At 40.6% G+C, this 15288-nt stretch overlaps 1 protein-coding gene across 1 annotated transcript; it reads left to right on the forward strand.

Annotated features, from left to right (window-relative positions):
- Positions 1 to 4326: 4326 nt before the first annotated feature.
- On the forward strand, positions 4327 to 7046 carry CLUP02_12660 (major facilitator superfamily transporter; the record flags this gene model as incomplete). Its single annotated transcript, XM_049291624.1, has 6 exons — positions 4327 to 4353; positions 5069 to 5326; positions 5458 to 5938; positions 6000 to 6432; positions 6487 to 6728; positions 6793 to 7046. The coding sequence occupies 6 exons, from the start codon at positions 4327 to 4329 to the stop codon at positions 7044 to 7046; spliced, it is 1695 nt and encodes a 564-aa protein (XP_049148770.1).
- Positions 7047 to 15288: the final 8242 nt, after the last annotated feature.

Here is a 15288-nt window from a genome sequence, read left to right on the forward strand (position 1 = left end):
AATTCATTCGATCTGGGAAAGGCGCGGGAGGGACGCAAGGGAGGCACAGGAGGAGGCCGGAGACGAGGTGCGCTAGATATGTATGCACTAGAGAGGCCCAGAAGAGGCCGAAGGAGGAAAAGGAAGCGCAAAAGGGACAAAATGGAGGAAAGAAAGCCGTAGAAGAAGGGGGTGGGAGAGTTGGGTATTTTGAGGAAAGACACAATGGTTGCCGAGTTTGCATGCAGCTAAACTTTAGCAAAAAGGTCATTGATGATGATCCGAGACTGCGGTCCACGAGGTGTGATTCGCGCGATGGCCCGGGGGAACGGTAAAGGGTCGCCAGCATTGCTTTTGCAAGGGTAAACATGGAACGAACGGACGACAAGACAGACCACTCGTCGTGACGGTCAAGACCAAGGGGCCCTGTCACGCTTGTCTGTCTGTCTGTCGGTAACTGCTCATGGCTAGTACGAAGAACTTGGTGTGCGCCATTGTGACGACGAGCTGCTCAGCTCCTGGGATACTGGCACACTGGCACGCTCTCTGCACCGCTTCTGCTGCCCTTTTGCTCGGGTTGTCGGGGCCCTAAGCTACTAAACAGGTCGATGGTTCCAATTTCCCCGCATGGAGATGCATGGGGATACCCATGTAGCCAAGCGCCGTTGGTGATTCGCTTTCGTAACGGGGAACCGGATGTCGAAATGAAGACTTTTCTCGCCCTCTCTCGAGTCTCGGGTGGCGGACAGGACGGCACGAAGAAAGCAACCGTCTCGCCCTCTGCGTGAGACTTTCTAGGGTCCTGTGAGAGACTCTTCGATTTGCCGATTCAGGGGACTTTGATTTGTGAACCTTCACACGAACCGTGATAAAAATACGTCTGCCCAACGGCGCACAACGGCGTCCGTGCCTCTCTCTTTCTGATCGGTGAGGGCAAGGATACTAACCTCGTAATTAACCGCCATTCCTCCCCTCGGCGTCTCTTTGAGTTCAGTCTAAAACCCGACTTCGGGAGGTTGGCATGGGCGCTTGGCCGCTTGTCGAACCCGTCTCGAACCCAAAAATCGGGCTCAGGTCTTCATCGAGTCCTAGCGTTTCGCTCTCGATGCAGTCCGCACCATCGGATGGCAGAATCGGTCCAGAACTTGGCAGATAATGTCCACCGTCTAGGTATATCCACAACAGTCTAACAAAGCTGCCAAGCTGGCCGACGAAATCCCAGCCAGCTTGCTGCCCAGCCCATCGATGGCAGGGTTATTGACAGATTGGATTCCTGTCGGGGCACTTGGGTCGAAGCTCCGTCCGTCTTGTGAGCTCCGCACGCCGCCAGTCCCCGGCGATGGGGCGATGGAGAGCTGGGTGCGCACGAGCATTCGTTCACTGATCAGTCACCAAAGTTCTTTAAAAGAGTCTTCCACCTAGACCGCGTTGGGAACACAAATGGGCCAGAAAGTCGATGTAATCAGGGCTGTGGTAGCATCGCTTCCAGCTCCTGTGGGCTGCCGTAAACCTGCAGCGCGTCTGTCAGACAGCCAGAACACTATTAGAGTGATGTCTCATGCCCTCGTGACTAGGCGGACGGACGGGCGAGACGGGATGATCTGCGTTTCGCAAAATTACGTGCAGTGAGCCCAGTGAGCGCAATGTCAGCCTGACAGCAGGCTGCCCAATGCTGTCCATGCTGGTCGTGATCTTCCCTGCAGGCTCTGTGTCTCGTTTTTGGGACTGTTAAATAGAGCCTAAATTGGTTGATCATGTCTGAGTTCATCCTTTTGGCCCCTTTGAAAAAGTCCCTGGCCCCCGCGTAGGCTCGTTCAATGATCGACACTCGTTGCCTGCCGTGCAGCGGCGCAGGTGCTTACTCTTACTCGAGGTGTCTATCCTTTCGGTCCTGCTCGTCCACACAGCTCTTCGCGGCATCGCGTCTTCATTGCAACCGTCGATAAAATCGCACCAGGCTTTTCGTGCAATACGGATACACATATCTCCATTGGAGGTGGCCTAATGTCAGATCGAAGCGTAGTAGGTATTGTTCTCAGCCACAATTTTCGGGAATCACAGCGCCCGAAGGTCGTTCTTTGTGCCCCCAATCTCGTGCCTGCGCCTCCGAGCCCCGGCTACACCCGTGGACAGTCAAGTGTCGCGCCCACCGGGAATTGTCTGCCGTTTGTGTCTGGTTCAGTTTGGTTGAACCCGCAAAGGCCCCGCAAAAGGAAGTCGTGAATCCTATTAGTGAAGGAATTGAAGCCTGAAGAGTTGACGAGAACACGATACTTTCCATAGGATCTAGCTCCGAAGAAGGACCCAAGGGTTTCACTTTAAGGATAGGCCAAACTTTGGAGATGGGGAGAAACCTCGGTGAGAAAGCGGGACCCCTTAGTCGCATGTATCACAAACCTTACTTGCGAACGGGAGTTTACTACCGATAGCGACTAGCAAAAAGGTCTCTTGGAAGAAAAATGAAGCTTTAAGCGCAAGGTTTTACACTACTCACAACATACCCCTACTTGCCTTTTGAAACCTCAAACTTTGCTGTACGGGATGCCAGAGGATAGCTTCTGTTTTTGATGTTGCTCATGTTCCAAGAACCCCTTTGAGTACAGCATCGCCCAGTCGCCGCCTCGGAAATTGGGAACTTCCCGTTGTGTACGTTCAATTCCGCGTTTGTGTACCGTCGCGCTGGTCCCTAGGTATTGTTCACTAAGGTAGCGCCCACGCGACTGCCACTGGACAGCAATCTGGGCAAGCATTGTATTCGGCGATGTGTCAAATACGTCATCTATCCGTATGGGAGTGCGTTCCAAATGCTCGGTCCGGCGATCTTCTGAGCATATCCGTGAAAGTAATCAAAATCCTTAACAGTTCTATCGCAAGGCAAACCAGATTCTCGGGCCGATGACGCGATAAGTGTTACTTGCCAGTCGCGACAGCTCCAGCAGCTTGTTGTTCACACTACTCCGTACAAACTTGCTTTTTCCACATGCATGTTCGATACGACCCAGGAAGAAGGTGGATCCTGAGCGTTGCCGGGCAACGAATATCCAAACTTGTCTGCTTCTATGTTCTCGAAAACATCACATTGAGGCTCTTCAAGCACTGCTTTGCGAGAGTGGTTTGTAAGTCGATTTGGTCAATATTGCGGTAGCGTGGTCCTGTGTTTGTGGAGCTCATCTGCATTTCCACGTGAGTTCCCGTATGCTCCACGCGTTGTAGTTCTTCATCAGCGATGGAAACATCGAAAACAGTAGGGCTAGAAGTCCAGTTCGATCCCCAAGCGAAGTAGCCGTAAGGGTCACTCAAGGGCAATATGTCAGCTATGCTATGGGGAGTCGCGTGAGGGCTCAAAATAATTCTCCTTCACGTACTTTACCTTTTACGTGTAGTAAGTGGCACGAATAAATTGATTCATCATCGCCCTCATGATCGTATGGCGCAGTCGTTATCTCTATGACATGGGTTCCGACAGGGACTCTAGATTCCAGGAAATGGCTCTTTTCATCACGTTAGGTGGCCGATGCGTGGGGTGGGATATATACTCGGATGCCAACAAGGAACTATTTGACCTTGAAGTTTCATCTCCCACTGGCTCGGAAAGTCATTTGAATATTCCTGTCGTTGGGCTGATCTCTGTTGGAGTATCAGACTCAGGTGGCGATCCACCCGTGATATATATTGTCAGAATCCTCGCTGTAGTTTCTGCTTGCTATACCCAAGGCAGGCAACTCGTTGTAATGGGCGAAGCTGACCACGTTGAGAAAGATATCTCAGCCTAGCATTCGCCATACCATGCGAAATAACGAACTTCATCATACACCACGATCCCATCAACACATATCTTCAGCTCGTTGTCGACAGATATCTCGAACATGGGTTGTTATCTCGGGCTTGCGTCAATCTCTTTATCTCAGCAAAGGTTAACAACTTCCGAACAGCAATGAGAGGCAAATCAACAGCAGGGGGGCATCACTTGCAAAACCACCTACCGGATTGATCCGTCTTACACCAGCGACTTTTATGCTGGAATGACGGAAGCGGACCGCTCCTCCGGGTGATAGGCCCCGGAATAACCCGGAGAAGCCCGGAAGGGACTGGGTGGGGAACGGCCGAGGATGGAGCAAGGGAATTATGGGGACGGAACGGGGAGGGGGCAAAGAGACGGCCTATCTTGAGCTTGAGCTCACTAATCTTCCCCGATACTTGATTTCCCCTCCTCAAGTACGGGAATAACAGAAGTCACATGACTTCACCTACCTTTAAACATCGAAGATGACAGTTTACACTCGGTACCTGGGCGGCCCGCGAACCTCCTCTCTCTTATCGAAGACAGGCTCATCCCGACCCGCAAGGATGCCGCGGATGGCGGCGGCCAACGCGGTGCTCTCCTGTGTGCCTGTGTCTTCGCCAAAGTGTCCTACCCGCTGATCCGCTCCCAACCTCGACGGGAGCTCCAATTTCGCCTCGCACGTGGGGTGATGTTCGTGCACGTCATTGGCGAATGGCTCTCCCGCCAAAGCACCACTAACGGAAACGTTTCATCAAGAGTGGTGTCAGCGATGCTTCGACAAGTGCTGTGTCCAATAAGACATCGTTCATATCGTTTGCTAGAGTCTCGTAACCTCGTTAAGTTCGTCTTCGAAGGCGGAGAAGCCCCCGGCTTTACGCCGTCTAACCTATGGTGGATCAGATAGCTCGTTCAGGTCTCCACTGTCTTCTAAGCTCTCTGTGTGTTGGTGTCTTGCTTTCTGCTGTACTCGGGGAAATACCTGCTGCGTTTGAGCATGGTAACCGCAAGAGAACCATGCCATTTCCAGCATGCAGCTTAATCGCGCTATGAGATGGGCCAAGCGAATAAGATAGGAAGCGGGCCGGCAGACGACGAACAGGATAGCTTCAACGACAAGATCTCAAAATCAAAAGTACAATAGTGGAACACTTTCGCCCTATGCCAATTTCTCTTGGTCGTGTAACATTGGTTGAGGCTCGTTCCCTCTCTCACAAAATCACCCCGCAGTAACGACAACTTGGACCTTTTTTAACTCGTCTGAATTTTGCCTTTTTTTTTTCATTTTCCTGCTTTCATTACGCCTAGTTCCCTCTCTCATTCTGTCGCTCCGCTTCTCCTCGTCCTCGCCTCATCCCTCTCCCTCTAAACCACCGAGCGTCCAACTTCATGATGCATCACGAACCGGACGCAAAGATGTTCGATCCGGCGACGCAGAAGAAGACGGTCGACTCCGGGGCTCCGGCCTCTGACATCGAAGACACCTCCGTCAGCTCGGCAAAAGACATTCTGGAAAATGAGGGCGAGGACCCCGTGCTCGCAATGAAAATGCACCTCGTCAATGACGTATGAACCAACCAAAAAGAACCAAAAGCTTCCAGAGTCTGGGCTCACGAGTCTCTCACCCAGACACGTCCGCTGCCAACACAGTTCTCAATGCTGCCAAACCGCTGAACTATAGAAACTAACCAAACCAGGCAAACGATGAAATTGGCTGGACAAACTTCCACTGGAAGCTCTTCGTCCTCAATGGCTTCGGCTACGCCGTCGACTCGCTCATCGCCTTGGTCCAGTCCGTCACCAACGCCGGTGCGATGCTCGAACTCGGCAAGCCGTCCACCTACTCGAACGCCGGCACCGTCTCGCTGTACGTGGGCCTGCTCATCGGAGCAATTTTCTGGGGCTTCGGCGCGGATATCATCGGACGGAGGATCGCGTTCAACGTTACGCTGCTCATCACGTCTCTCGCGACAATCGTCTCGGGTGCGAGCCCCAATATCGAATCGTGGGGCTTCTTCACCGCGCTATCGGCGTTCGGAGCTGGTGGTAACCTGGTGCTCGATCCGACGGTCTTTCTCGAATTCCTTCCGAGTAATAAGCAGTGGACAGTCACGGCGCTTGCATTGTGGTGGGGTTTCGGACAGGCTCTGGTGGGCTTCATTGCGTGGGGATTCTTGAGTAAGATGCGATGGGTTTCTCGGCTTTGCAACTGATCAGTAAGATGCTGACTGCTTCTTAGCCCAGGAGCGATGGAATTGCACCGAGGGTATGGACTGCAACTGGTCCAACAACCCCGGCTGGCGCTACGTCTCCTTCACTTCGGGTGCCTTCGTCTTCGTCGCGTCTGTTGCGCGAGTGACCGTCATGCGCCTGCAGGAGACGCCAAAGTACCTCCTCAGCGTCGGCCGCGATGAAGACCTGGTGCGCAACTATCAAAAGATGGCGCAAAAGTACAACCGACCCTGTTCGCTCACGCTGGAGAAGTTGACGGCGTGCGGCCAGATCAAGAACGCCGGCCAGAGCAGAAACAACTTCAAGTTTGTGCTTCGCGAGTTGGGTGCTCACGTCAAGGGTCTCTTTTACACCAAAAGAATGACGCTTAGCACTGTATTGGTTTGGTTGTCATGGACGCTGATCGGTCTGGCTTATCCCCTGTTCTACGTCTTCCTGCCGTAAGTTCGCAAGAGACTTTGAAGAATGCGATAGAGATTGACCGAGAGTGATAGATCATATCTTGCCTCGAGAGTGCCGGACAGCACCGAGACACCATTCGAGACGTGGCGAAACTACACGTTGACCAATATTTCTGGCATTCCCGGTCCGATCATCGCTGGTTACCTTGCCAATCTTCCTCGCATCGGCCGCAAGCACACAATGGCCATCGGCGCTTTGCTCTCAATGGCGTTCTTCTTTGGTTACACAGCAGTGTCGACCGCTGACCAGAACATCGGTCTCAGTTGCGCGATTGGTGAGTAATTCGACTCCAAGCCTTCTCAAACTTGAAAGCATTTCCAGCTAACATTCGGATTTAGCCTGTGCAATCAATATCTACTACGGTACACTCTACGCCTACACAGTCGAGGTTTTCCCCTCAGCCCATCGCGCCACGGGTAACGGTATCGCCGTCGCCTTCAACCGTCTCATGGGTATCGTGTCTGCTTTCGTGGCGAGCAGCGGCAACACCGCCACGTCGGTTCCTTTGTATGTCTGCGCGGCACTATTCGGAGTCATGGCCGGCGTATCCGCCTTGTTTCCCTTTGAGCCATATGGAAAGAGAAGCTCCTAGACTGGCCAGAAGATTTGATTTTCACGTCTGGCTGGCAGTGTCGCGTCGAGAAAAACATAGCCTCCTGGCATTTGAATTACCTCGACTTTACCTGTCTATTGGGTATGTCCTCGTAACAGCGATACTGGGAGGAGTGAAGAGGGAAAGGATTCTGTTGGTATATACGTAAGTAGGTTAGACCTTTTGGTTGCGACTAGGTCAATAGGTTAGTATAGGTCTATTGCGTGTGTGTAAGAGGGGAAGATCGTGGGCAGAGCCCGCGGTCCCTTAGTAGGTATAGGTAGGTAGAAGGGTCCGTCTACACGGGCCCAGACTGCCTACCTACTACCCCTACTTAACTACTTAATAGGGCCCCTTTTCTACCTCGTAATCTAATATTAGTAGTCTTCTACTTTTATAATAAAAAAGGCTAGAATAGGGGCTAGGTCCCCCGCTAGTAAGAACTAGTAATAGAATTTATAGTTAATCCCTTATTTAGAAGTACCTAAAGCCGTATACTAAAATTTTAGTATAGCTTTTACTATAATTATTCATATAGAAATTTTAGTATCCCCTCCTTCCGATTACTTCTTAATTCTCTAATATATATAATCTATATACCTAAACTCCTCGGAAATTATCGAATTTAGCGTAGTTAAAAAAGAGCTTTTTATTAGTTTAACTACGCCCCAAATACGTACGTTTTTTTCTAAGCCGAAGCCCGAGAGGTATATATATTTACTAAACGACTTATTACTTATAATATACTACTATTTTAATTATATATTACCTATCTTTTTATTTTAATTATAATAATTCCTTTACTAACGAATTATTTAAGGGACTTATTTAGTATGCTCTTTATAAACCCGTTAGCTAAGTTATCGTTACTACTAATTTAATAGATCTCGCAAAGCTCGCGGCGTTTATATAATTACCTAAGTACTATAATATTTATTATAAGGCGCTTTTTTTTCGTAGTACCTAGCTTAACGAGGTATTTATATAATAAGTATAAATCTATATAGACTATAGTAGGGATCTTCGGAATATCGAGTTATTTAATAATAAGGTCTAGGGTAGTTAAAATAGTATAAGCGACGTTAATACCTATAACTATTTTATAAACCTTTAATATTAATACGCTCTAAGTAATCCTTTTGCTCTTCGTAGAGCTATAATAAATAATATTATTATTAATCATAAAGCTCTTATTAATCTATTTTTTATTCGTAAGGATAATAATATAACCTAGTTATAAAGTATAATTAGCGTTATTTATAAATAACCTATTTACGAAAACGAAGAGTTTAGTTATAGTTAGATTTAATAGTACGAATATAAGCCCTCGGTTTAAGTATTTTATTTACTATTTAATATAATAGTTTAGTATAGCGTAGTTAGTAAATAACGGATTTACTTAGTATTAAGTAGTAAATAACGTATTAAAAGCTACCTCTAGTTAATAAATTAATATAATATAAGTACCTCGAGCTCGCTACTTAACGAATTATTATTTAGTATCTAATACTAAGGAGTTAACTTACTTAAGCTTTTTCCTTTAGTTCTTCTATCTAAGTACTATATTAATACTTTTTAATAAGATAATCCCGTTATTAAAAATAAGCGGCTCGTTAGCCGATAGTTATTACTTTAGTTTAGTTAATAACTTAGCGTACTTAAGCTCGGTTTCTTTTTTTTAACTAAAAGTCTTATTTAATAATTTAATAATATTATCGGTTTATATACTAATAATACCGAATAATCCGCTTTCTCCTATCGAGACTAGTAAGTATAAATCGAACGTAAATATTATTATCTAGAGCATTTTTAAATAATACTTATTATATATTACTTATTAATAAGTATTAGATTTTGCGAGACCGTATAGTAGCTATACGATATATAAAATAATACTCTTAGGGTATAAATAACGGATCCGAGCTAGTAATTAAATAAAAACCTTATAATAAAAAGGTTAGCTCGATTATATATATACTTAAGTAATATCTCGTTGCTAAATAACGTAGCTTTTTTAAATTAGGGTCGGGGCTAGGGCGAGGATTAGATATTAATTAGTTTTTTAAATTATTAATAACTACGTAAAAATCTCTTTTTTCCCCTTGTTATTATACCCTTATATAACTAAATAAGACTTTTCGATAAGGTTAAGTCCTAGGTTCTTAATCTTATTAATAAATCGAGACTTAAATATCCTTATATCCCTATATTTAGGGCTAAGTTAGATAAATTTAATTACCCCTCTCTTTACTAATCCTAAAAGCTCTTTATTAATAGATTTTATAAAAGGTACTCTTAAGGTAGTAATAATACCCTTATTATAGAGCTTAGTAGTTAGCTTAAAATTTACCTCTTTTTTAGATATAAAGTAAGTCGTAATTATAAAAATATTACTACGGCCGCGCTATATTAATATTTTTTTAATCCTCTTACTCTATAATAGAGGGTCGTTATTAATTATAATAACGATCTTATTAAGGACTTTATTTATAATAGCGCTATTATTAATTAGCTAGTTAATTACGGGGATTAATAAGTAGTTAACGTGCTCTATTATTATAGCTAGTAGCTCGGGGTCGACCTCCTCTAAGTACTAGGGTTTAATTATAATAGCCCAGAAGCTTATTAAGCCGTAAGGTAATTTTATTATATAAGTAGTACTATTTATTAAGACGAGCTTAAATAGGCCTTTCTATCCCTTACTTTTTTACTAGATTTTAATATCTAACTATAATAATAAATTAATAATATAAGAGATATTTAGTCCGTTTTAAGTAGCTAGTACCTCGCTTACTTACTTATTAATATAAAGTTTACGGACTTCTTTTATTACTTTTTTAACTACCTCTATACGTTAAGTAATATTTAGTAACGGTAAAGATTTATTAAAAATATATAAAAAAGCTCTAAAAACGAGGAGTATAAGAACGAGGCTATTTAGGCTAACTATATTATTAACTATTTTAATTACGGCCTAAAGTATAGCCTCCGTACTTATCGATAAGTACTTATTTTGAATAATATCGTATGCTCTTTTAAGTACTACGTAGTATTTCTTAGCCTTATTAATACTATTATAAGCTTCGACGGGTACTTCCTTAACCTTAATAGATATAGATCTAGTAGAAGATTTAAACTCTATAGTACTAAAGTTTTTATTAATATTTATAATAATCTAGTTTAACATACCGAGGTAAACGTCGATTTAATATAGCTAAAGAGCCTCCTATATATACTTCGTAATTATATTCGCAAGGAACCTTACTATTTAAAAAGAAATAGCAATATTAACGACGTAAAATACTAGTTAGTTAGTACCCTTATAATCTATTAAGTATATTACGTTAATTATAACTTTATAATTAAAATCGTAATTATCTCGTAAGATAAATTTAAATTAGCTAGGGGTAGTAGCGTTAAGTTAATATTATTAATAAATTTTTATAAGCTTTTCGAGGGTTATAATCTCTATATTATTACTAAACTATTAAAGTAGCTTTAGGAAACGAGGAACTAAAGAATAGCCGAAGCGCCGATATAAGTAGTATAATTCGCCCTCCGTTAGGTAATTAGTAATAGCTTTTTTATTATCAAGGAGCAGAAACTAAGGGTATCCCTATTTACGAATAATAAGTACTATAATATCTCCCTTAACTAGCAGGTTATTAATATTATTAAAATATACTCCTAGCTTATTTATATCCCTTAAGTAGTATAAAAAAGGAGTATTAGTTAGTAAGACATAAAAAGTAATATTACCGAATGGGGTACTAACGACTATAGATTTTAATAACTTTACGGGTTCGCTATTACTAAATTAAATACCTACCTCGCCGGCTCTAAAAGTATTAAAAATAACTTCGGGTTATTATTATTATAATACGAGGAGTTAAGGGTAGCCCGTAGTTAAGAATTCCGTAGCGCCGGTATTAAGTATAATACTTTAAAAGTTCCTTAATAAGTACTTCCCGTTTAATAAGAAAGAGGTCGCTAGTTCTATAGGCTTAGTTAACTTATTAATAAAAGTAGTATTAGTAAGACTATGCTCTATTACCTAAGTAGCGAGGATATTTATAAGGGTTTTATTACTAATAGTAGTCGTAAGGTATATTATTAAGATCTAAACTTCGTCCTCGTAGTTATTTTTATAATTAAAGTCGAGGCTATTAAAGTATTAAATTATAGTATTATTATCGTTATTATTAATAGGGGCGGTTCCCTTATAAAAGGCGAGGAACTATAAGTATAAGCTCGGTATAAATCTTTTATTTCTTTTTTTATTATTTTTATACTTTTTATATACTTAACGTCGCTCTTTTTCTAAGTACTTAGTTAATTAATAGCCGGTTTTATAATAAATAAAACACTTTTTATTAGTAGTACTGCGGCTGCGTTAATTCCGCTTATTAAATTAGGTCTCTTTACTAGAGCTACTATAAGTACGGTCGGTTTAGTAAGTAGCGGGGACCTCTTCGTTATAAGTACTATTTTAGAAATATTATTACTTATTGCGGTTGCGCTCTCTTTTTATAGTATTAATTAAAGTACTAAGCTAGTAATAGATATTAGTAAATATAAGTACTAGGTTAAGTATAATAAGTCTATATTCTAGTATACTACTTACGTAGTAAAAGAGTGTTACGAAGGTAACTTTGTTTACCTTATTATTCGCCTTATTATCAATATTACGTAAGCAAACTATATACCATATTAATCTACGATCTCTGTAGATTATTATAGGTATTGATTATGTAAGCAATACTGCTTATATAAGCTTACGTGAGCAATGGAAAGTACTGGAAGGTAACTAAATAATCTGGAATTTACTCGAGGCGGAATTACGTACTACGATTACGCATTCACTTACGTATACGCTTATTAATTATATCATAATTAATAAGCAATGGAATATTCTAGTAGGAGGTTTTTATGCCTATATGTAGGCGTGTATTTACCTACCTAGACCTTTCGTTAAGCAAGCAACTTCTTATATAGTAATTCAACTATATTACTCTCTTTACTACAAAAACCTCTTTTATATACGCTTATATCCCCTATATTCATATATTCTTGCTTCTATATGAATATTCACTCTTTATATTCTTTATAAGAATATCCCGCATTACCTCGTTAAAGCTATACGTGCTAGAAAGAGTTAATTATTTATATTAAAAATAGATCCTTAAGTAGCTAGCGCCTCGTAGAGGATTATAATATAATTAATTAGCGCTTATAGAATTTATTCGTTTAACTTACTTAGGTTCTCGCGAACTATAGAGTATTAATAAAAGTTATAGAGCTTAGTAAGGTAGTTTTAATAACTCGTAAGTAGCTTAAAATATTCTTAAGTTCTCTAGTATATTATATCGAAGCTAAGCGAGTTAGAAGTATTACTAAGTTAGTTAAAATAAAAAGTTAACGCCCTTTTTTTAAGTATATTTAGGAAAGTATTAGAATAGTATCGTCCGCTAATTCCTGCTTATTAGTATAATACTTTAAAAATCCGAAGCTTCTTATTAAAAATATCGTATTTCTTATTATTATACTTATTCTTATCGTTATGGAACTTAGCGAGGTTAATTAATTAATAAGTATCGGGTATAATATCGTTTTTAGTTTTTATATTAAAATATAGTATTTAATAGGGTAGATTTCGCTATTAGGTAATAATAACTTTATTCTCTAGTTCTTCTTCCTCTTTTTCTTAAAGAGGTAGTAAGTCGGTTAGTTAATAATAAAGCTAAGGTCGGAATTTTAATTACTAAGATTAAGCGAGTTAGGGTTATAAAAATTCCCTTATTATCTTTCTAGCTTACTAAATAAGATTATCGGTATTTACTAACTATAAAAGTAATAAATAAAGGAAATAAGGATCGTAATATAATATATTAAAGTATTTAGTACGGCTATAATAAGCTACGATTTTTTTAAAAATTTAAGTAGGGAAGTATTAAGTATTAAGGGCGCTAGCGATCTTTTTTACTATTTAATTACGATTTCTAATCGTTAGATTAATACTATTATTTATAAAGAAGTCTCTTAGCTTCTTAAGAATCGCACTTTTTATTTTTAAAAAGTCCCCTATTTCTTAGTTTTAAAAGTCGGTTTTAAAGTCCTTTTATAACTCCTCGCCCGTTAGGCCGTCTCGATAGTAATATCTTATTATATAGAGAATAAAAATATTAAGCGTTTTATCGTTCGTAAGGGCGGGTATAATATTAAATAAGCCCTATTAAGTTAAGTTAACGTAGTTTTATTAGCGAATTAGAATTAAGTATAGTTTTATAATTTAAGAGTATAGGTAAGCCGGAGGTAATATTAACTAATTATTAAACCCTTTTTACTTATTACTAAGGCCGGTAGTTATTATAATATATTTATAAAGTAAGTTATATAATAAAAGATTATTATAAAATATAATCGTCGTATTATAATTATAATATAACGTTAGTTAGGTTAAAAAGAGTAGTAGGTCGGTTATAGCGATCGTTTTAATAATAGTAAGCGGGCTATTATTATTAGTTAGAAAATTTTACTTTTTTAACGAGGTATATAAACAGAAGGTTACTAAGGTTAGCGAAAGGTTATAAAAAGGGAAGAAAGGCCTTTTATAACTATATTTATAATAGTAAATAGAGGATTCCGTTAGTTACTAATTAGCGATTCTTTTTAGCATTTCTCGTACTTTATTTTACTAGTCTAGTCTCGGAGCTTTTGTTAGGTTAAAAAGAGGTAGATTTATTAATAATATAAAATAGATCCCTACTACTACTATTATTAAAATCTTTTCTTTTCCTTAGTATCTTAGAATACTTCGCTATTAGTAAGAGATTCGCTATTAACGTATTTATAATTCTAAAAATCTTATTATCGCTAAGCGCTAGTACGCTAGTAATTATTAAATTAATCTCTTAGTAGTTAATCTCTTCTTACTTATTATTAGTTTAAAATAGCGCTTAGCTATAATATATTTAAAATAGATTCCTTTATAAGCAGTTCGATTAAAGGGAAGTTAGTAATAGTAATAAGGCTAATAAAAATAATATTAATAATAAAAGCGAGGTTAATAATAATAATAAAGTAGTTAATCTTTTTATAGTAATAGTCTTAGTAAAAGAGATTATATATAATAGAGCGCGCTCTTAATAGCCCGTAATTAGTTAATTGGTCGTTAGCTAGCGGTAGTAGAAGAGAGCTAAGGTAGTATAGACTAGGCCGCTTATTATTAATTAAATAAATAGAACTAAGTTAATAAGTTAGAATAGCTAGCGAGGTAGGTCGAGGCTATTTCTTTTGCGGTTATATCCTTATTAACCTATAGTAAAAATATATATATAATTTAACTACTAATTAGTATTAGTATATACGTAAGTAAGTTAGACCTTTTAGTCGTGACTAGGTTAATAAGTTAGTATAGGTCTATTGCGTGTGTATAAGAGGGGAAGATCGTAGGTAGAGCCCGCGGTCCCTTAGTAGGTATAGGTAGGTAGAAGGGTCCGTTTGCACGGGCCTAGACTGCCTACCTACTACCCCTACCTAACTACTTAATAGGGCCCCTTTTCTGCCTCGTAATCTAACAGATTCCTCTAATTCTGGTACCCCATTCGCATCTTGCAAAAGAACGCCGCATCGAGGGGTTGAGGGACTTGACACCTAGTCTCGACGGATTCCTCGGTTTCAACACTCATTATTGCGATTCTAGAGAGAATCTCGAATAGTACACACAAGAGGCACGACTCGTTTTGCAGGAGAACGTTATTGTGCGGCTGGACGTGTTACTGATAGTCGAGGTATTAGAAAGTTCGATTGCTCCATTACAAATTAAGATACCCCCGATCAAATCCATCTATTTCCTATCTCTACTTCGCCTACGTGCACCTTAGTTGGTTAGGTACTTCGGTGGTTGACAACCATAGATAGGATTGCAGATGGAGTTGCGCCAACGACAGATAATCAAATATTCAGCCTTGACATCTATGAGTAACAGATGACAAAGAATCATCTCAGTGCCTTACGAGAGGTGACTGATGCTCGCCACCGTTCACCTTGGAATACCATACATTCGGCTCGGCCTTCCGCAGAGCTCGGGGCTCTCGGTGTCGCAGGAAGAGGGGCAAGATACGTGCAAGATCAAACATCGGCTACTCTTGAATCTTTTACGAAAGCAGGTGAGTCTGCAGAAACATGAAAGAAGTATGCGTCCTCATGCCATGTTAGACATACCGATCGCAGAACCCATAGC

The sequence above is a fragment of the Colletotrichum lupini genome, chromosome 6, assembly GCF_023278565.1.
Source record: "Colletotrichum lupini chromosome 6, complete sequence".
NCBI lineage: Eukaryota > Fungi > Ascomycota > Sordariomycetes > Glomerellales > Glomerellaceae > Colletotrichum > Colletotrichum lupini.